The 21155-nt window shown below is 44.2% G+C and overlaps 1 protein-coding gene across 1 annotated transcript in view; it reads right to left on the bottom strand.

Moving 5' to 3' along the window:
* Positions 1-1334: 1334 nt before the first annotated feature.
* Positions 1335-21155, bottom strand: part of LOC135387934 (ceramide kinase-like) — a 42439-nt gene continuing 22618 nt past the window's right edge. The window contains exons 2-13 of the mRNA XM_064617160.1: positions 13375-13556; positions 12328-12529; positions 10588-10716; positions 8903-8966; positions 8676-8802; positions 7618-7711; positions 6228-6380; positions 6027-6144; positions 5753-5820; positions 4204-4403; positions 3732-3877; positions 1335-2847 (exon numbers count right to left, since the gene is read on the bottom strand). Coding sequence (XP_064473230.1) covers positions 2757-2847; positions 3732-3877; positions 4204-4403; positions 5753-5820; positions 6027-6144; positions 6228-6380; positions 7618-7711; positions 8676-8802; positions 8903-8966; positions 10588-10716; positions 12328-12529; positions 13375-13556 — 1574 coding nt within the window. The 3' untranslated portion in view covers positions 1335-2756. The remainder of the gene's footprint in view (positions 2848-3731; positions 3878-4203; positions 4404-5752; positions 5821-6026; positions 6145-6227; positions 6381-7617; positions 7712-8675; positions 8803-8902; positions 8967-10587; positions 10717-12327; positions 12530-13374; positions 13557-21155) is intronic.

Below are 21155 nucleotides of genomic sequence, written 5' to 3'. Positions count from 1 at the left end.
TTGTTCGGCTTAGTGGCAGGTTATAATTTGCTTAGATATGCAGTCTTCCATGAGGGACGTTAATAGGGTGTGCCGAGATTTCAGTGCACAGCGCATGTGAGGGTTTGCATTAAAGAACCCTCAGATGGGCAAAATTAATCAAAAGACTGATCAAGAGAGCACGGATTTTCATACAACTGCATGTTTTCCTTTTTCAATATGGTTTCATACCTGGACAACAATTTTTGTTGTGGTTTTGGACTGATTAGAAGAGTTCTATGGTGCACATAAATGCATGTTTTGCACGTTATGGCATATCCGGCATGAAAATGCATCCATAGTGCATATTTTGCCATATTTCCAGGTGGCCATGGGTGAGAGAGCTTTCTCCTCCTCCTTTTAAGGTTTTGGCGGCTTCAGGAAGGTTTTTACTGATCTTGAGATACTACTAACGTCCTCCGGACATCATTTGGGTCCTCTCTCGTGAGAATTTTGGTCAGAATAGAATATTTTCGATTATTCGGTGCAATGTGGTGTTCAGGCCCCTCCCTGGCTGTTCAAATTTTGTCAAATATGCATTTGATGCAGTCGTCTTCACGCCAAGAACAGTGAAAAACATTGCATATATTCAGTTCTTACTGCGTATTTAGAACCTTTAGACCTTTGGGGCGTATTTCGGGAGTTTTTGTGCATATTTATCCGCGCTCTACTGGTCACTGCAATGCCACATAGCTTTTGCGCGAGATCTTTTTTGCATGACAATCTAAGTTTCTGTAGACGAAGATGTCCATGTGCCCAAGCAGTGGGTATCTGGTTATAGAATCGCTGACACTACCCTGACTGGATTGCAGGTGGTCTTACCAGTTAGTAGCCATCCCCTTGCACATTATACCTTTGCTAAATGACGTGAACAATGATTACTGACCGAGGCAGACCACAATTAGGGACGACACAGACAAGTAAGCCTCAAACGCCCAGAAATTAACGAATTCAAACAGCTTGGGGTGAAAGGAGGTGCTGACGCCAGGAATCGAACCAGCTGGTGTGGTGTAGTGGCTATCATATCTGACCGGATATCAGAAAACCAGGTTCAATTCCTGGCGTCAGCACCTCTTTTCCCAGAGTTGTTTGAATTTGTTTGAATACATTTGCTACTCTCGACTACATTAGACCGATTTGCTATTCTTGTCGTCTTATCATGTATACCTGACTTCCGCAGTTCGCCCTCATTCACTTGGAACAGTGCACATCATGGAATTGCAGCAAACGATGTAATGTCTGGCTGCAACAAGCATATACCACTCTTTTACTGAAATGCCGAATTTTGCGTAACTATGCAAAAATAAAAGTCACTCTAGACTGAGAATACTGCTTTTATTTGTCTTTGTACATCATGATTGTGAATACACTTTCTATACAATGCAAATAAACGATTGCCGTCACCAAAAAAATCCCTGCACCAACCTCCTCAAATATAAGTGAGACTGCCTCGTGAAGGCAACACGGGAACGGAAAACGATCTGTTACCACGCCTGACATAAAAACGTGCATCGGAAATGTACAAACAATGGTGCGAGTAATCGAAGTCTCAATGTAAACCTTACCAAAAATATTGCTTTCTTGTTCGCAAAGATATGTGACAAGTCATCACCGCTGAGCAACAGAATCACGCCAGCGTGACTGCACGCTGCTGTCTACCTGGAGCGAAGACCGGCACGGGACAATGGAGAACGTGATTATACTTCTAGTCAATATCGCTGATAACCTTGCACAGTATTTGTTCCGACTTCTTGTCTAAGAGTGCTAGTATCTAGGCGAGAGAGAGGCTGCTGGTCTAAGATCTAGTTCCGCTGACTCTGTAATCTTAGATTGTTGACAAGATTCTACTTTATCTAGCTTTTAAGAGTCGACAAATTGTAGGCCTACTGATCGAGAAGGTAGGTAGGTTTACGTAAATTAGCGAGACAGCAAACTCTTCTCGTAATGTACATACACATAACAGGAACGCACAGTTCATTCATGTTGCCACGTATAAATCTTACACTCAACCAAGGCTATCACAGACCTTCTGTTCTACACACGGTGGCCGCAGCCTTCCGAAAAAAAAAGTGGCGCAATCAATTAGCGTATGGCTGCTGATAATGGCGCATTGAATTAAAAGTTGGATACCGCGCTTCTCGCTGATATTTCAACCAACGTAAAACGGGAAGACACACTGTAGAAGAATGACGCAACGAAAAACGGGGACAAAGGGAAAGACACAAATGCAAGTGCTGATGGCACTCACATAATAATATTGTAGCGCGAGCGCTGACGACCAACACCTATTATGTCCGTGTCTCCCTTCGTCCTTTCTTCTTCTGCTTTTTTGTTTTCAATTTGTCTCGAGTACGGGGGAAAACAGAGGAGACAGCCAAGGCCATGCCACTGCTTGCATATATAATTTGTCAGCATCACTTCCTTCTGTCTCTCATGACACTTCATCACATTGACGTTAACAGTATTAGCTCGAAGCGTTAAAGGTAGAGAACTAATAATTTATACACTCAATTAGGACGATACACAACATTAACCGCCGGGCAAAACAAAATCGAGAAGGCATTGCACAACGTGAAGACGGCCCAACTGCGGACGAAAGGAATGTGTCGAGAATGGTCGCAAACGAGGATGGACTGCAAAACAAGGGTGTGGGGAGTGAGAGAGAGAAGGAAAAAAAAAAAATGAAAGACTTGGTTTCTTCTCAGCTCATTTGTGAGTGTTAACACGTCCACGCCGTCCTATGAGCAGGGGCAGGGAATGCAAGGCATGCTGCACTCTTCGCGGTCCTCAATTCCAAAGGCAAACAGCCTCAGCAACTGACGGTGACACCTGAAACACAGCATGTTGAATTGAATTGAATTGAATTTATTTAAACTTGACAATGCTTAATGAACAGTACAGTTTATACAGATGAAAGACCCAGAGGGAAAAGTATCCACGTTGCAGATAAGATAAACAAGGGAGAGAAACGGACAGGCAAAAAAGCCAAGCATAGTCCATGCCGGTATTATAATGTTTATCTCGGGATTAATGGACGACGTACTTTCAAATTTAAATGTGTTTTTTAGCCAACTCTGTTCTTCCGTTATAATTAGAGCCTGAAGTTTTAGGGTTTAACCAGATTCTTCCCTTAATTTGCACCCTGAGTTGAAGGTTACCTCTTTAGGGTGAAACCCCGATTTTTACCCGGCGAATTACCCTCACTGAGTCTGTCTGTAGGAACGCACACTAACTTGCTTGGCAGCAAATGCAGTTGCATCACCGTTTGTACCAAACCACTATAGTTAGCATGAGTATCTGAGCCCAATTTCTCCCCAAATTTCTCCCCAAATTTATCATACTGGAAGTTTTTCCACCCAAATTCGCACGAATTTAGAGCACATGTTTACTTACGTAATTTTAACCCCCCCTCCCCTGAATTTAGAAAAAATATTTCCCAAAAACTTCAGGCTCTAAATTATAATGCTTTCCATCTCTTCCATTCATTCAAAACCTCAATTTATGAATGATCTTTTTAGAAATCTTTACCTTTTACCTTTAGTATATCAAGGATCAACTGTAGTCGTGTTTACATGGTTTACAAACATGGTTTACAAACATGGTTTACAAACATGGTTTACAAACACAACTTCGAGTGACAAGCTACCATATTGAACTCAACCCTACGTGCGCCATATCACAAAATTTAGAATGTGTCGCTTTTAAACTTTTACCTGACTTGCAGTGCCGATTCGGAAAGGAGCTCCCCGTCGCACTGCCAAGTGCTGGTGCACTTGCCGCTGCCTTGTGGAGAATTGTCTGCCTTGGGCACAAACTCCAGCGATGACGTTCGAAAGCAGTGGACGAAAGGGTACTTGAACTAGAGAGAAACATTTCCATTTTTCACATTCCAAAATTATTTCTCAACCATTCTTCCAATGCCATCTACACTACGGAAGGCTTGGTACGACACCTCCTCACTGCATATTGACATAAAAGACAACAGTGTCGTCTGCTTCAGGAAAAAGCCTATGGCTCCATGTCATTGAATGTGCAGCTACTGGCGGCTTGTTTCCATGGATACGACAGCTAAAAGTGGGGTGCGATTAGGTGTTTTCCAAAGGATTATGTGTCATAGTACTGACCAAGCCTTGTTTGTCTAGAAGGCATTGGCTCGGCACACCGTACGACCGTACGTCCACTCACTGGGCTTCGAGTTTCCGACTTTGCAATGGCGAGCAAGAATTTGAGGAAGTTGAGCCGCGAGCACTGGGTCACCAGGATGACGTCCATCACCCCGTTGCCGAGATGTGCTGTGGGAGCTACACCGGCACTGCTTCGTGCACACCGATTGGCCATGAGAGCGCAACTGATGGACAGAAACTGACCTTGCACACGCACCACATCTGCAACATTGAAAATGAGCCTGTTACGAAGAGTGCAAGTACATTTCTGCATCGTCCCAACTGGACGGACAACGCAGAGGGCCTTTCACAGTACCCTGGATTATTTCAAAACGTTACTGTGCTTGCAAGATAAAAGTCACTGAAAAGGTTAGCCAGCTGTAGGACTAGAACCCACATCTTCTGGGTTACCGGTCCAGGGCTCTACCAATTGAGCCAAGCTAACACGCCTTCTCAGCAACTTCCAAGGTTGCGTCATCTGGAGGGACAAGCCAGTCACTCTCTCTCACTCATCCTCCTTTCACTCTTACATTTTTGCTCACTCATACACACATTCGTACGACAGGGATTGACGCAAGCGGCAACTGTTGAACATGAGAGAACTGATGTTCTGAGGCTGGAACAACATAGAAGGGACAAATACATACAAGGCCTCAAATTGCCAAAGTTTCTTAGGCAATTTGAGGCCTTGTATGTATTTGTCCCTTCTATGTTGTTCCAGCCTCAGAACATCAGTTCTCTCATGTTACTGCGCTTCACATACTCCACATGAAGATGACGTTTCCTGTCCGCGTTCATGTCAGACAAAAAGTGTCAAAGTCCTTGCGAGAAAGAAAACCAAAGTGGGGCCTTGCACGATCTACAATAGCTGGTCTGTTGAGCCCATGTTGAAGTCAAGTGACACAAAAATGTTCATAGAACTTATGGCGATGCAATGTATCAACCTTAAGCCATTTAAAAGCTCGAGGCAAAACAGGTAGGAAGAAAATTTTTAATGGGAAATATCAGTTCTGCAGTATACACAAAAACATGATTCAAGGAATGGGTGCCGCCATTACTGCTGCCACCCAGTGGTAGTCACAGGAACTGTACACGTGTGGACTGCCGTTTGAAGAGTCCCTTCATTTTCCTGTGTTTGTGTTCTTTCATTTTTGTGTTCATTTCATGTCCGTTCATTGTCCACCACTTGGGAACCAGCGTAGAAAAGATATCGCATCGGCCAGCACTGCTCATGTGAACAGGAAGCAAGCAATCTTCTTTTTTCTTGATCTTTCTAACATTGATACGCTACTCTGTTTACCGGGTGACTAGTTAATATGAAATGTTACGTTATCGTCAGTCATACTCATTAAAGGCGGTGGACGCCTGTCTGCCAATCCCAATGACATGATGCGATTTTGGCAGTCCACGCCTGTTGTGTCATCGCTGGGAACGAGGCTAAGGAGCGTATGCAGAATGGTGGTTTGAGAGTAACGCGACGAGGTCTATATATCGATGCTGCCTGCCGTCACGCCCCACGAATCGTGCATAGGCATTCCCGCAAATTAAGTAACCTGTTCTACGCTGCTCACCGTTATTCTCCAACTCCTCCTTGATTTCCTGCTGCAATTTACTGCTTGTTTTGTAGCAGACATCACACCTGAAGTAAAAAAAAAAAAAAAAAAACATCCCATGAACACATCATATTTGAGAAATCATTTAATGTTGGGCATGGGCGTATCAGCAAATGAAGCACAGCAAGGTCGGGAGTGCCACCAAAAATTAATTGGGTTTCCATTGGGTGCCAATCAATGTTTACCAACCACACCACATCACAAGGATCGTCCTTAGCAAGGTGAAACTTACCCAGCTCTGCACCGCTCTTTTCCAGTTGGATCGTAAGGCGTCAGCACCAAACCGTTCTTCTTCACGAGAACTTTTACCTCCCCTTCGTAGGCCTTGTGCTTGAGAAATGTCTGCCAACCTGAAGGTACACAGGCATCAACACACTGTCTCTTTTTTTTCTCTTATTTATTCTTATCATAAGTGCACACAAGAGGTGCTTACCAGACCAGTTGTAACGTAGAGGCCCCATCCAGCGGTAACGTTCGCTCGACTTTATGTTGTCTCCGAAGAAGCCGTAGGACAAGAAACCGAGAGAGTATCGCACGAGCTTCTCTTGGCTGTGAATGCTGGCAACATCCACACTCACTTCTGCACCTGTTGAAAAGCAAGGAATATTGTTTGGATATGTCACGCTGTGTTTCAAGAGAGTCTGCTACTCTGAGAGCACTGGAAGCATCTGTCCCCCACAGGCAAGCTGGAACTTTCTGGTATACAACAGCATATAGAAACACTATCAAACACATTGTTCGTGCACAGCAGTGTATTGTGCGAAAGAAAACTGCAATTTGCGTTTTTCTTCTTCTCCTTTTCAAGAAAGCCAACCGTGTGGAGCGGGCTCTCATTGGTCTCCTCAATTCAATTTGTCCAATAATCGTGAGGGGGACCGTGTGAGGAGACCAATCAGAGGCCTCTCCACATTGTAGCATTTCTGGTGTGGTGATTTGGTGGAAATTTATGACTTCTTTCTGTCATAAATCACAAATGACACAACTGATGACTGCGCTCCTTTTGTGTTGGTGTCAAGACAGCAGCTAATTTAATTCCACGTGGATAAAACTTTGGACTAGTGCCCAGAGATGGATCCAGGATTTTTCTGGGGGGGGTCCTGCCCTCGAAAGCATCATATACACAACCTAAGGTCGATTGAAACTCTATGTAATGACAGAAATTGAGGGGAGAGGGTCATGACATCTTAACCCCCCTAAATCTGCCGCTGCTAGTGCCCTTTTAAAGCAACTTTATTTATTTATTTTTATACTTTATTATATATGTATATATATATATATATATTATTTTTATATTTATTTGTGTTCTCGAGTTTTATTGTCCATGGCGTAGTTAGCATCCTCTTGAGTCTGAGGAGAAACAGGATGATGAAGAAGTCTGCCCTGTCTATTTCTTTCTGTTATCATCCCGCTGCTCCTCAGAATCGAGCAGATGCTACCCTCGTTACGTTTACACCAGCTAGCTTGCGTCCTTCTTCTATGTTCCGTGTGTTTGTTTGTTTTTTGGTGTTGTTTTTTCAAATCAGCAGGTAAAAATCGGGCGATGTCATGTCAAAAGAGCAGATTCTTTCATGGAAAAGAAAAAAAAAAGAACATAAGAGATGGTGAAAGACAGCGCTGAGAGTGAAGTGTTCAGTGTTCACGTGTGTCTGAAGAAACGGTTTAGTGTACACTTCGGCGAGCTTACTAGGAGTGGTGAAAACGAGTTTCACCCTAGAGAACAATGGGGACAATGGGAAATTCACACAATGGGAACAAGCTGCTGCTGCTGTTTGTTAGCAGCCGTTACTGTGACAGCCCATCTGCATGGTTCAGGCACTTCTTACCCATGACAATGAGTAGTGCAGAGGTGACAGGACTGTTCTCTCCAGTTGTGGTGCAGACAAGGGCATCCGTTGAGCCAGCGGGGATGACACCAACCTTAAAATGGAGAGGAGAGAAACAGGCACGACTCAGGACGTGACACATATATGGTGCTCTCACGTACGTGAGCGTGGTGGATCCCCAAAAGTTTGAGCGTCTACTCCGCTACATCGCCGTAGACGATGATGCGGCGGAGGATGATACAACAAAAAACGACGCTTTATTCCGACGATGGTGAGCGGGACAAGTACTTCATCGCGACAGGCGATACTCAGAATTTTGTGCAGCACTCCCTTGTTTTTACCGAGGCACACATTAGAGGTCGACACCTTGCCGTTGTAGGTACAGTCAAACTCCTTCACAACGAAACTCAGGGGACAGAAAAAAAAAATTGCAGTAAAGGTATTTTCGTTAAAAAGGATGCGCATTATTGGACCTACAGGGCTCCAGCGGGACCGCAAAAAAATTTGCTGTAGTGGTATTTTCGTTAAAAAGGTGTCCGCTATAAAGGAGTTTGACTGTACCAGGACTTTACCGCATAAACTGCAACTCCTTTAGGTTTAGCTCAATAGATTGTGATTGGATTGGATACTGGCAATATATTGGATGGGATAGTGGACAGGTGGCTTGTGTGCACACGTTTGTTAGCGTAGCGGCCCAACACGTTACTCCCTGTCTCTTATTCTCTTGCTAAGGATGATGATTACGTTTGTTTTTTAACCTACTTGCATGCGATGTACCTCCAGGGGCGGATCTAGGATTTTTCTGAGGGGGGGGTCTGCTACATGGACAAGTGCCAGGTGCATGCTGGGATTGGTCCACTGAACCCTATGTTCAAGCCTGGAATTGAGGCGGGGGGGTTAGGACATCCGGAACCCCCCTCCCCCTCCTAAATCTGCCCCTGTGTACTTCTCTCTCTCTTGATTGTGCATGCAATGTACTGAAGACAGAATCGGTATGGGATGTACGTATAAGGCACCTATATATGAGGTACGTATAAGGTATGTATAAGAATGCGCACCTTTATCGTTGCAGGATGTAGCCTCGACCTGGCGTCATTCGCTTCGATTCCTGCATCTATCTGGGCTCGAAGAAGAACTCCGTTGATCACTTCATTCACCATGCCATCTCCTCCAACGCAGATAACACTGAAACGGTTTGACACAATGTGTAAAATCTTTCTTCATATTCATCATCCCATCCCCTCAACCTGCCCTCTGAATATCTGAAAAAAGAAAAAGACTTTACCCGTCAAATTCGCTGAGGTCAACCTCGAGCAGCTTCTCCTTCGCATGACCTGAGTATCTTGTTTCTGTTTGATGTTCAACAGGCGTTATTATTCAATGCTTGGCCAATACAAATGGAAGTAGGAATCTGAGCACAAGCTCCGCGAAACAGTACATACACAGGCTTTACAGGTTACATAAACACACAAACAAGTATCCCGTGAGAAGCACGATGATGAAGCAAGCATATTGCTAGCAGCATTTTGGGAATGCATGAACAACGAAGATAAAGAAAAATACAGTACGTAGTCCCAATATCGCCCGAATAATGAGGAACGGCCAACTGATCGCAAGGTAATTTGTAAATCATTCCATAACGTCGTGTGGAAAGAGGGTACCGAAAAGAGCGTATGGGTACCGAAAAGTGAGTATGGAATGTAAGGTACTGAATGGAGATTGGCTGATTTCTATCAGAATAAGGCACAGCAAATTTTTGCAGCTGTATTGGCTGACCTAGAGCCTAGACCTAGAGCTATTTAAAAATTATTAAAATTAAAAATTTAAAAAATAAAAAATTATTTAAAAAATATTTAAAAAGGAATGCAAGTGACTCTAGGCTGACCCACGGAAAGAAAAAAAAATCATAATTTGAGCAACTTTTGTATTTGAGAAAATCAAATAAATTTAGTATTTTAAACGGAAAAAAACGACACAATGTCCCGAGGGCAGAAAAAAATGCTGTATGAATACGAATTGACATAGGTATACTAACGTCAATTCACAGATATACAGTGTTTACAAGTGCATTTACAAGTGGCAATTACAAGTGGTTTATAAAACAATTTTAACTTGAAACTACTTTGAACGTCTTTGCGCGTAAATGGTTTGCAAGTGGAAATTGCTTCATAAACCATTTTGAATCGCAGCCATTTTTCACCTACCCCAACTGATATATCATGGAGATCATCAATGACAGTTAGACCCCTGCAGAGAGACAACTTGCTTTCTAACATAACACTACAGAAGGAGAGAGAATCTCAAGTGTCTGGAACTACTATATGTGTGCACGCGAAGTATTATCTCTGACAGCAGAAGGCAATATGCCTCTTGATATCCTATACAGCAAGCTTATCAGCCTCTCTTACGTGGCCTATTTCACACGTGTGCATAAGAGGATATTGACCACATATTCACTCTTTGATCTTTTCACTTCCTGTCTGCAGCAGTGACATGAATTCTGTCTAGTGGAACGTCAGACAATGGGTGTTGCATTTTATGAGATCATGTACAGGAATGGCAAGATATAGCTCAAGTTTTAAAAGCCTGTCTACTGTTTTCCCCACACCTGCCTGGAACGCTGGCACAATCACTGACGTTGTGCAACCATTCTTCTCAGAACAAGAGGTGATTCATGTAAATAGTTCCTCAACAAACCACTTTAGGAAATTCAACAAAACGTCCAAGGTTCAGACAGACGTATCAGCGATGTCAAAAACAATGTCAGATATGCATGAAGTAATCCCTGCAGCCCAGGTGAAAAATGCCTGCAATCCCAAGTGGTTTATGAAAGGATTTCTACTTGAAACCACTTTGAACTGCTCTGTACATAAGTGGTTTCAAGTGGAAATCCTTTCATAAACCACATTGGATGGCAGACATTTTTTCACCTGGGAGTATAGAGCGGTATGACATTGACTATATACTCACGTATGACTTCAGTTGAGATCCCTGCAAGTTTAAATATCGGAGCTACCTTTCGGAGGTATATGCTGGGGGCTTTTTTGCGTCCTCCAAATGGGTTAACAAATACTATTAGCCTGCGTGGACGATCCAGCTCTGCAAATGAAAGAAACACACAGCCATTCTCGTTATAGAGCAGCTGAAGCTCCGCTCATGATTGCACGCCGTAGAAATCATTTGCTTTTCACGTGGAACTAACTACTGAAGATATATTGCACAATATCCAGCCAACCTACTGGTCATGCTGTGCAGTCCCTAGGGTCTTTTTACGAAACTAGTCACCGTTGTCGTCTTTCTTCTGGAGTGACTGCAGAGGGTAGTGCACATTCTACAGGGTTGGTTTAGCAAAACGTTACACATTTCAACTGCATCGTAAAAATAGAAGACGCGGTTTAGCCAACCCCAAGTTTCACAGACTGGTAGCCATTTGTCCGAAGTTTTGGCGGAATTTTTTGTGAGCGTCGTGGTCCTGTAGAAAAAAAAAATTAAAAATCAAGCAAAATCTCACTCTATGCGTTTTCTATGATGGCCTATCTCACTCAAAAGCCGCCATTTTCTCCTGCGTATATACTTCAATTTCATTTCACCACACAGAGGTGGCGCCAACATACAGAAGAAGAGGATTAGTGCATAACGTCGGAATAGGCATGTGACATCGTTGTAGGGAGCTCTACCTGTGTTAAGTGATGTGAATGTGAAGCAAACACAAGAAAAAAATGGCGGTGTTTGCATGAGATAGGCCACTGAAAATCCATGGGGTGAGATTTTGCTTGATTTTTAACTTTCTTCATACATGACCATAGAGCTTACAAAAAATTCGAACACAACTTGAGACAAATAGCTATCAGTCTTCAAAGTTTGGGGTGGGCTAAACCTCGTCTTCTATTTTTATGACGCAATTGAAATATGTAATGTTTGCTGGACTAATCCTGTAGAAAACTACACTCTGTTTGCTATTACGACCGATTGACCAAACCAGAGGACGTCCTGGCCTTTAGTGTATTGTTGCCCCAACTCACCCAAACAAAGAGAAACGCAGGGATCAACCCTCCTCGCAATGTAGCCAGACCCGAGATTGGCCTCGGAACTGATAGGAGCGAAAAACCGAATGACTAACCCTGCATCTCTCGGGAATTTAGGCTCCCGCGGATCTCTTTTTCAGCAGTTCTACCCGAAAGAATTAAAATATTCTCCACATGAAAAGATAATGACTTCTACAGTATATGGCATTTCTTTCTTCCCAACCCTGCGATTTTTTAACTAGGGTTCCGACTTTTCCATGTCTTTATTCGGAAATGGTCGAGAAGGTGTTTGCCGGAGATTTCAATTTCCGGAAAACTTTAACTTTTCGAAATTTCCTAGAAGTTGAGAGCTCTGGTGGGAGCCGCCTCGATTTTTCCCAAATGAAAACATCGAAAAGTCGGAACCGTAAATATGAAACAGGTAAGGCATAATCACAACTTTAAAACTTTCTGCGTGGGCAGATTCTGAAAACCCTTTGTACGTACAGCAGTTACAGATCCAGACGCTGGGTTTGGGGGAGAGGGGGGTAGTTTCTTTGTTGAAGCATGTAGTGGGGGAGGGGAGAGAGGGAAATCCAATGTATAAACTTTGAGGGGCAACTTTCTTAATGCCGTAACCTTAAAGGCTGTATATGTGCCCTCAGAGGTATTAAGACATTACATAAGCTGATAAGAAAGTACTTACGTGCGATGAGCCTTTGTAGTACCGTCACCCACTCCCGTATGAGGTTGTGGTCTGTGGGTCCGCCCTTGAGAAGTAGGGACTGGAGCGTCCAGGAATGCCTCCACACTGGCTTGGCAACATGCAACCTCAGTGAGCTGGCCTGCAGGGGAGTACGTTCAGCAACCAGGCATGAAACACTCACAGCTCCCTTGATTGTTCCATTCTGAAATAAGCAATTCAGTGAGAACCTTAGCAGCTGAGTTGTGGACGGAGCAGTCAACTATGATCTGCTCAGATCTGAACAATCAAATGCATTCTATCTGTCACACGTTGCATAGGAATGCTGTCGCACTACATGGTGTCTCTTTTTTTTATATAATCAACACAATATTTTTAATAAAAATATTATAGCTGCGCAACATTTTTTATAAAAATATTATAGCTACACAATATTTTTTATAAAAATATTAGAGATCTGCATAAATTTTGTTGTTGTTTTTTTGCGGCTAGGCGGACATCCTATAGAGGACAGTGTATGCAGCTACTCGACGACTAGTTCGCTAAAATTAATTGATTAACTTAGTAAATTAGATGTTTCCTGGGAAATGCAAGATAGCAGAACTGGAGCCAGTCACTGCTCAAATTCATCGTCCTCATTAAATACCCTGAGAAGCGAACGTATAAATTTCCGACCTTTGTTATACAAATGAACCAAAACCAGAAAACAAAATTTGTGCTGCTCTAATTATATATTCCAAATAAAAACTATGTGTCAAATAAAAAACATGCCCTGTATATTTGTTGTGCAATATGAAAAACACATTTTACAAGATTCTAGATGATTCAGTGCATGCGGATAACATTTGACCTTTCTTAACGCATAGCATGTAGCAAATTTTAAAGCCTTTCCGCGTCACTATATAACACTTATGATTCCAAATTAATACTGAAGCGATTTTTCTTCAGACATACAAGGTTTTATACAGTGTGCTCAATGCAGCACGATATTTTGCCATTAGCTTTCAACGTTTTCAAGGGATCTAGCAAATTGAAGAGGGTGGTGATAACCTCTGGTAAGAGCTGGCGGTCGTTCAGGCACGGTGTGCTGCCGGTGAATGTCTTAGATGCCGAATTCTGCAGGGAGGTGCAGTGGCCACAGTGCTGTCGCCCTTTCCTGCATGGGAGGGGACCGATGCTGCAGTCGCACGGTTGAGCTGCCACTAGCTGCCGCAGCGGAAAGAATTCAACTCCTGCACACAAAGAAGAAAGGACCACATGATGCGTGACTGAAACACTGCACGTTGAATATGCAAAAATGAAACGCAAGAGAGAGCATAGTGAACACAGTAAATATGACAATGAGAAAATGGCTAAGAAGCAAGTGAGCTGGTGAAGTTGATGCATAATATGTAAAAACCCCCCGAGAGTAGGGAACACGAACGGACAAACTTCATGTTCTGTCTGTCCCTTCGTGTTCCCTAGTCTCGGGGTTTTACATTATGCAACAGTAAATGTCTCGCAGTGTCCTCGCAGCACCAGTGCAAATAGGTACCTAACGCAGGCAGCGGCATATCCAGGAAAATTTATTTAGAGATGTTCAATGGGGACTTTACATGGAGGAGGAGGGTCTCACCATCTTTCCCCTCTTCCAAATGCATAATTTCCGGGGGAGATTGAAGCCCCCGCCCCCCTAACACGCCCCCCCCAAAAAAAAACTGAGATTACGCAATATTTACGCAATATCTGAGATTACGCAGGGACGAAACACTACCATCCAGGTCTACCTGTGTTTCACCCAGAATTATTCATACGAGGGACAATGTTTATTCCGTTCACGTGGCCGCAATTTTCGGGCTCACAACGTTTATCTCTCTTGAGCACAAACTTTCTCGCACGCCCATTTCAATGACGACGCATTGTATATCGCGCGAGCGCGCGGTTTCTTGACAACCCCCGCCGCCCCACACACACACTGGCGATGTCGCGTGCCGGAGTGCGGCATGCTCAAGGAGCGCGCAGCCAGAAGGTGGGTCTGCGGCCACGCACTGGCATAGCTGCACTAGGCGACATGTACCGTCTTCCTGCGAACATTGTTGTCGAATATTTGCGTCATTTTAACACCGATTTGGCTCATGTTGGTTTGGGGAACGGCACACAATCCTTAGCGCTACGGAGTGAGCAGAAAGCGAAATTGGCAACGCCTTGGTCGGAGGCACGTGCGCTGTTGCCAGTAGGGAGATGCCAGGACTCCCAATGACGTCACCTGACACTCGGAGAGTCCGAAACTATGGCATTTATATATTTTTTCGGACTGAGTCGTTGAGTACGACTATAGGTACTTGCGATACAATATGCAGCTTAGTCTTTTGTTTGCTTTGCCGCCACAGGCGTCTCCACAGGCTGCCTACAAGGATTGTGTTTTTCTACGCAACCTATAGCGTGAAGTGCCCATGGGCATTCGCAAAGAACGGCAAGCCCCCCCCCCCCCCCCTGGAGCTCTCCAAGGTCGCTTCGAGGTCGCTTAGTCATAGCGTCATGATTATTTGATTATTCTCAGATGTCATAGCAGGAGCCTCTAGACACAAGCACAGTCCGCCTCCAGAAAAAGAGGTGGTAATTTAGGGGGGGGGGGGGGCATGTTCGTCCATCCCTCCGGAAGCAGTTTGCCCCCCACCCCTGGAAAAAATCCTGGGAACACCCATGCTAATGCCATACTGTATAATGGTCGATACTGTTGAGTTCTGCTTCTCAGACCGGATACAACAGTATAGCTGTACTTCAATACGCCGCAGCTGCGTTACACTACATATTCAACGAAACATGTGTGGTTGCTCAAGAAGACAATAAGAACGTGCAGTACGGCTGTCAGTGCCTCATCAAAGTGTATCGCGTCAAATACTTCCTTCTTATGACGTACACACGGGACTATGACGTACACGGCTTTGGACTCATTAACCCGTGAGACTACTTGTGCGGAAGTGGTTTGTCACGTAAAATGTATGCGATGGGAAAGCCTTTTGCACGTGGAACATTATGTGTCTATGCACAATGTGTGACACAGTGTGTAGCGCAGACAAGCGTGTAGTATTCGCGGCCCGTATTTACGTGTTGTTAAGTGCATATTTATCCGCAAGGGACTACCAATTATAGACTACACATCAGAGACTAGCTACGTCCAGTACCTGCGCTATGAGGACGGAAATCTCGCACTGAAGAATTCACAATAATACAGTCAACAACAAATTGGAATATACAGGGTTCGCCAAGATAAACTTCGGGGTTTGTAACGAAGATAAAACAAATAAGAACAGTGTCGGGAAGCTAAAGTAGATGTTAGAGAACGTATTATGCCCCGAAATTATATGTCGATACTGCGACTTGCTCCGTTTCTCTGCGGATAAATCGTGAAAATTAAAAAACCGCCGCTGCTTAATCGGCTATACCTGTGTTCCAGCTACTTTCCTCAGATAGCGACACGGTCGAAAGCGAAAGGTCACAAGCTATGGTTCAGCTCCTTTCCTTCAGATGGCAAAGCAGTCGAGCGCGGTGTTGCAGACGACATCGAACATGTGGAACTGAATGCAGACTAGTTCTGCTAGTTCTCTGCGACGCCGCTTTCGACCGTGTCGCTATCTGAGGAAAGTAGCTGGAACACAGGTATAGCCGATTAGGCAGCGGCGGTTTTTCAATTTTCACGATTTATCCGCAGAGAAACGGAGCAAGTCGCAGTATCGACATACAATTTTGGGGCATAATACCTACTCTAACATCTACTTTACCTTTCCGACACTGTTCTTATTTGTTTTATCTTCGTTAGAAACCCCGAAGTTTATCTTGGCGAACCCTGTACATTACGAAGATAGCGGAAAAAAACGTTCTCGTTTCTTTCTTATATGCATAATCCGTTAACGTGATGATGCACTGTCAGGATAAGTTCCTTAGTCAAATTATTCCCAATCTCGCATCGCTCAAGTCGGGGGATTACCTTTTAGCCCTTTGTGCCTGCATTTGATGCAAAGTCATAGTAATAAAAATCAATCAGTCAATCAAGATTGTTTCAGGATATAAATAAAGCGTGTTTTTGTTTGAAACTGGATATGTAATGATAATAATGTTTTATTAGTGCTAAACAACGACCACAGCGGCCTTAGTATAGGTGAAGATAGCGCATCAGACACATTGTCGCAAATTGCAACATAGAAGCAGCCAGAAATATCACGCAAAAGATACACAAAACATAAACTATGCTAAAAAAAAATAAAAAAATGACAATAATTAAGAAGAAACAGTGAGGTCGCTGTTCGACAAACGCATGATTACTTTTGTGTGTGTTTGCGTGTGTGCGCGCGGACGAATAGGAACGAGCAAAGAACCACTTGTAAGCCGAGATCACAAGATGTGGCAACGATAATAAGATCAAAAGGACAGAATGCACCTACATAAAATGATGACGGCTTGCGAAACGCAGCTCGGGGAGGACAAATAACTCCCTGTGTTCGCATGCAAGCTCCATATTGAAGGAAGACGAGGTCCAAATCCAGTCTTCGCCGACATGCCGCAAAATTAGGGTCCGAGTAAAAGAGATAAATACTGTACGACATATGGCAGACACTAATTTTAGCCAAGCTCCACGATGTTCATTGGCAACTTTTTCACGTCAGTTGCTGTGCTATAAGTCCGCATCGTGATGCTCAACTGGTCATTGACAAATATACTAAATGCAAGGAATGAGGGTCGATTCACACGATGCAACTTTAGTTGCGCGCAACCAGGTTGCGCCACCAAGTTGCACCGTGTGAACGCGAAGCTCTGGTTGCGCAACTCGAGTTGCAGGAGTTGCAGAGCCGATCGCTTCACGAGCGATTTCTCCTGCAACTCTAGCTGCAACCTGTCAATCACACGGCTCCGCCTTGCGAGCGCGACCAATCACGAAGACTTCCATGTGTCAGTTATTGCAGCGGCAGTACGCGAGACGATGAAATTATCACTAACCAGTGGAAATTATGCAAAATTATCTAACTCGCAACGGATTGAACTCGTAACGAGCAGAAGTCGCAGTGCGATTGGACGAAAATGATGACAACGATGTTTTTCGCGCCATCTGGCGAGCTCGGTGACAACTACGGCATTCCGAGTTGCTCGCCGTATGAAAGGGACCTTTTTGGTGCAACTTCGGTTGCGTGCAACTATAGCGGAAACCGAGTTGCAGCAAAAAGTTGCATCGTGTGAATCGACCCTGAGTTCTAAGTTTGAAACAACGGATTTGAGCGGCACTTTGGGTGGATTGCCGTGAAAGCGCTCTCTCAAATACGTGATCGGCGGGACGATACAGCGAGAAGGACGAAAACTTTACGGCAAGTTGCCTCTCTTTCACAGTAACTTGGTTGTCGTGGCAGATTACCACATAGAATTAGTTTCCATTTTGTCTTCTCCTTTGACTTTCTTACGCAGGCAGCTTCAAATCGCTCTTTTCGAACGGCGAAACTAGCACAGCACTGCTAGACGCTGCTGTCTGGTACCAGGGCATTACGCCGCGTTTCCCCTCGAGGGGCCGCTGCCGTCGATAGAAAACTCTAGCGCACGGTGCCCATAGTCCACTGAGCCAACCGTGCTTCTGGTCCACGTGCAGTCGTCGAATTAAAATCGAACTACGGATTAACTTATCTCGGCATTATTTTTTTTTTCCTCCTTCGAATCGACAACGTAACAAGGGAGACAGGAAATACATTTATTTCTCAGCAGTTCTTAGCCGTACCCATCGTCTTGCACTGCCAGCCTCGGCCAGGCGCCCTTGTTGTCAAGGGCCGTCACCAGGGGGAAGACCATGCAAGACATACAATGGATGGCGGCTGAGTACACAATGTTCGGGCACCTCGTCTTCTGCGAAGGAACACTCTGCGTTGAGATTTCTGTGCACGCTAAAGGACCCTCAGGGTCGTGATTGCCTCCGCTCGCATGCTCGTGATCCTCCTTTGTCTCGTGACGGAAGACCCATCTGATTATCTTATAGTATCGGAAGCTATATCGACTTTTCAATATGTCCCACCGAAAAATTAAAAAGAAAAGAAAGATAAACGAAAATTATCTGTTGCATCAAAGTCTGCGACATCATTCCAAAGAGAAACAGGAACTTTCCGGTCCAGCAGTCCAGCCGGTCACCATGACTTGTTTTCGTTGTCATCTATCGATCCACTTCTGATCCGCACCTTCTCCCCACTGCTATACGTATCAAAATGCAGGGACGAAGGGTCGTGTAGTAGCCAGACAGTGGCGTGCCTGACGTTCCCACGACCAGCTTCATATTTCACTCTTCGTAGGGCATTTTTTTGTTCTCGCCTCGACTTGATTACGTTCCAGTGTCCAGGCTGTCATTGGACCAAAGACAACAGCGCTCGAAGTTTTTTCCCATCAAAGCCAGTCTCACTTGACAAGCGTGCCAAAGAAAATAGTATTTATAAGGCGGCGGCGGGGCACCTTGACACGGAAACGCCGGATGAAGGACCTATTGAATGTGGAACGGAGGACAAGGCACTCGGGGAGTGTTTTTCTTTTTTTTTTTTTCTGGCTTCTCTTCGCGACGATTAGAGATGGGGCAGGAGGCGACAAAAATTATATAGGTTTCGTTCACATGACGTCATTCGCAGGGGGATGCTGGAGCCAGGAGGACCCTCCGCGCCACTCCAGCGCCCTCTGGAAGGATGACGTCAGTGAATCAACTTTGCAAAAAAGCAGAATATCTACAAACTGTGTGTTTTATGAAATCGTATTTTACTTTTTTTTTTTTAAGCGGGTGAAATGGTTCGCGATCGCGCGGGTGACCAATGAGGGGGGCGTCGGCTAGGCGCCTCTCCTCTCCTTCCTTCGTCACGTGACTTTCAAAGGCGCAGACGGCGCAGACTCGGTTCAGCGAGTTTTCCACCTACCTCATTAGCGTGAAATCTAAAGATACTGCAGCGGAAGTGTGTACAGCGATTCTGGGTCAGCAGAAAGGGTTATCATATTGTTTTAGAAAAAAAAAATTAAAAACAAAGCTTTATAAAAGAAACGTGCGGAGGTAACGCAACTATAGTCAGATGTGCCAGGTCGCGATATATAGTCAATAATATTCCTTGTGTATTTAATGATAGAGTGGTATGCGCAATATAGTCGGGACGACGTGTAGCATTAGCTTTGTGGCCCTTCAAGTAATGGGATCATATATGGCATGCAGGTCACGTCTCTACTCGGAAGAGACCTTGAAAGGCTCTGGATGACATTTCCTTGAACGTGAGACCCGACTAATATCCCCCGAGGCCTGGCACTGGGAACCACCGAAAAATGATTCATTCATATACACTCGGAATATAATAGCTTGAATATTAACGCATTTCCCGAACGTGTGCAATAAACACGTTGCTGCATCTAAGACACCGTGTCACCAGTATTGTCTAAGAGAGTTACAAAGGAAACGCCTCCTTTATCACGTCCACGCCAGCTCACGAGCGATTCTTCTCGCTTCGCAATAGACTCCCACTTTATTATATAAATAAACAATTGTGCAAATTAAAAACTGCCTTCTAATCGTACAAAGAAAAAGATCTCAAAACGTATTACGGACCGCGACCCATTTATAATAATTGTTGTCCCGCCTCAGTCGATGCAGAAGTCGAGCAAACACCAACGAAAACTGTCGTCTGCGTTTGTGTGTTCGCGTCGGAGCGCCGCCAGGACGCCCCCTATAATTAAGTTATTCGGTAGGATGAACAAACAGTAGCCGAGTAAACTTCGCCTTCGCTGGAATGCGCTGGAAAGTAAACGCACCTGCACCTTTCCCTGCCTCCACTGGGGAACACACGAGAATGCCGCAGCGTGCAGAGACTAATTCTCGACGACTTCTGACCGTTCTTCAGATACTGACAGAGCAGCATTTACAGACACTCGATCTTGGAAGTGAGAAGAATATAGTTCTGTGCTAAGCTCAGAGTGTACACGATCAAATTTGTGTAATAAATTAATGCACAAACGTAAATGAGAATGCTTAGTTATACTGCTATGCTTAGTCATACACTCAGTAATTTTATCCATAGCCATAGCGATATAATCATAGTTTTATATGGTTCTGTTTCGGGTTAAGTGGTATACGCTCAAACGAAAACTCAGTGAGAGCCTACAAGCCTAAAACATGCCAGAAAGCAAATAAATCACTAAACGCTTATCCACAAAGCAAGCGAGACAGATCTCATGCACAGCCTGCACTGACATTACGTATACATACGAACCAGCAATAGTTTGGAGGCCTCTAACAACATATAGTATAGCTCTTCAAATCGCGTTCTGACGAATTTCACTATTTTTCATCGACAAAAAGCTGCTGACGTTTGACATCGACTGCACCGAACAGTCTATATATATATTTTTTTTTTTTATTACACGTCCTCCACGGAGATTACACATTAATTTCACCACCACTGTGAAGACCATGCAGAATTCTGAAAAGGGGACACGAGCCTTCTTCATTACTTCCATATCTTCTCTTTGAAGTGCAACGAAAGAAAAGGTCGACCTTGATATGACCGCCCGTGTGGGCTATAAACCTAATCTCTCATATACCTTGCTCTCCTACATATACTATGCGTACTTTTTTTCTTTTCCTTTCTTTGTCTTCTTCTTTTTTCTTTTTTTCTTTAAGCCTCGACCTTTCACCGTACACAAACACAGAGAGGCGTCCTTCGCACGATCATATCTCAGCATCGCTTTAAAAACTTTCGGGAAGACTTTCGCCATAAAATTTGGTGAGATCTCCATCGCAGACGCCGGTAAAAGCTCGGAGAAAATGCGCCAACCTCGTTTTTGTAAGTGTATATCTATGC

Source organism: Ornithodoros turicata, chromosome 3, assembly GCF_037126465.1.
Source record: "Ornithodoros turicata isolate Travis chromosome 3, ASM3712646v1, whole genome shotgun sequence".
Lineage (NCBI taxonomy): Eukaryota > Metazoa > Arthropoda > Arachnida > Ixodida > Argasidae > Ornithodoros > Ornithodoros turicata.
This window is presented reverse-complemented; position numbering and strand designations above follow the sequence as displayed.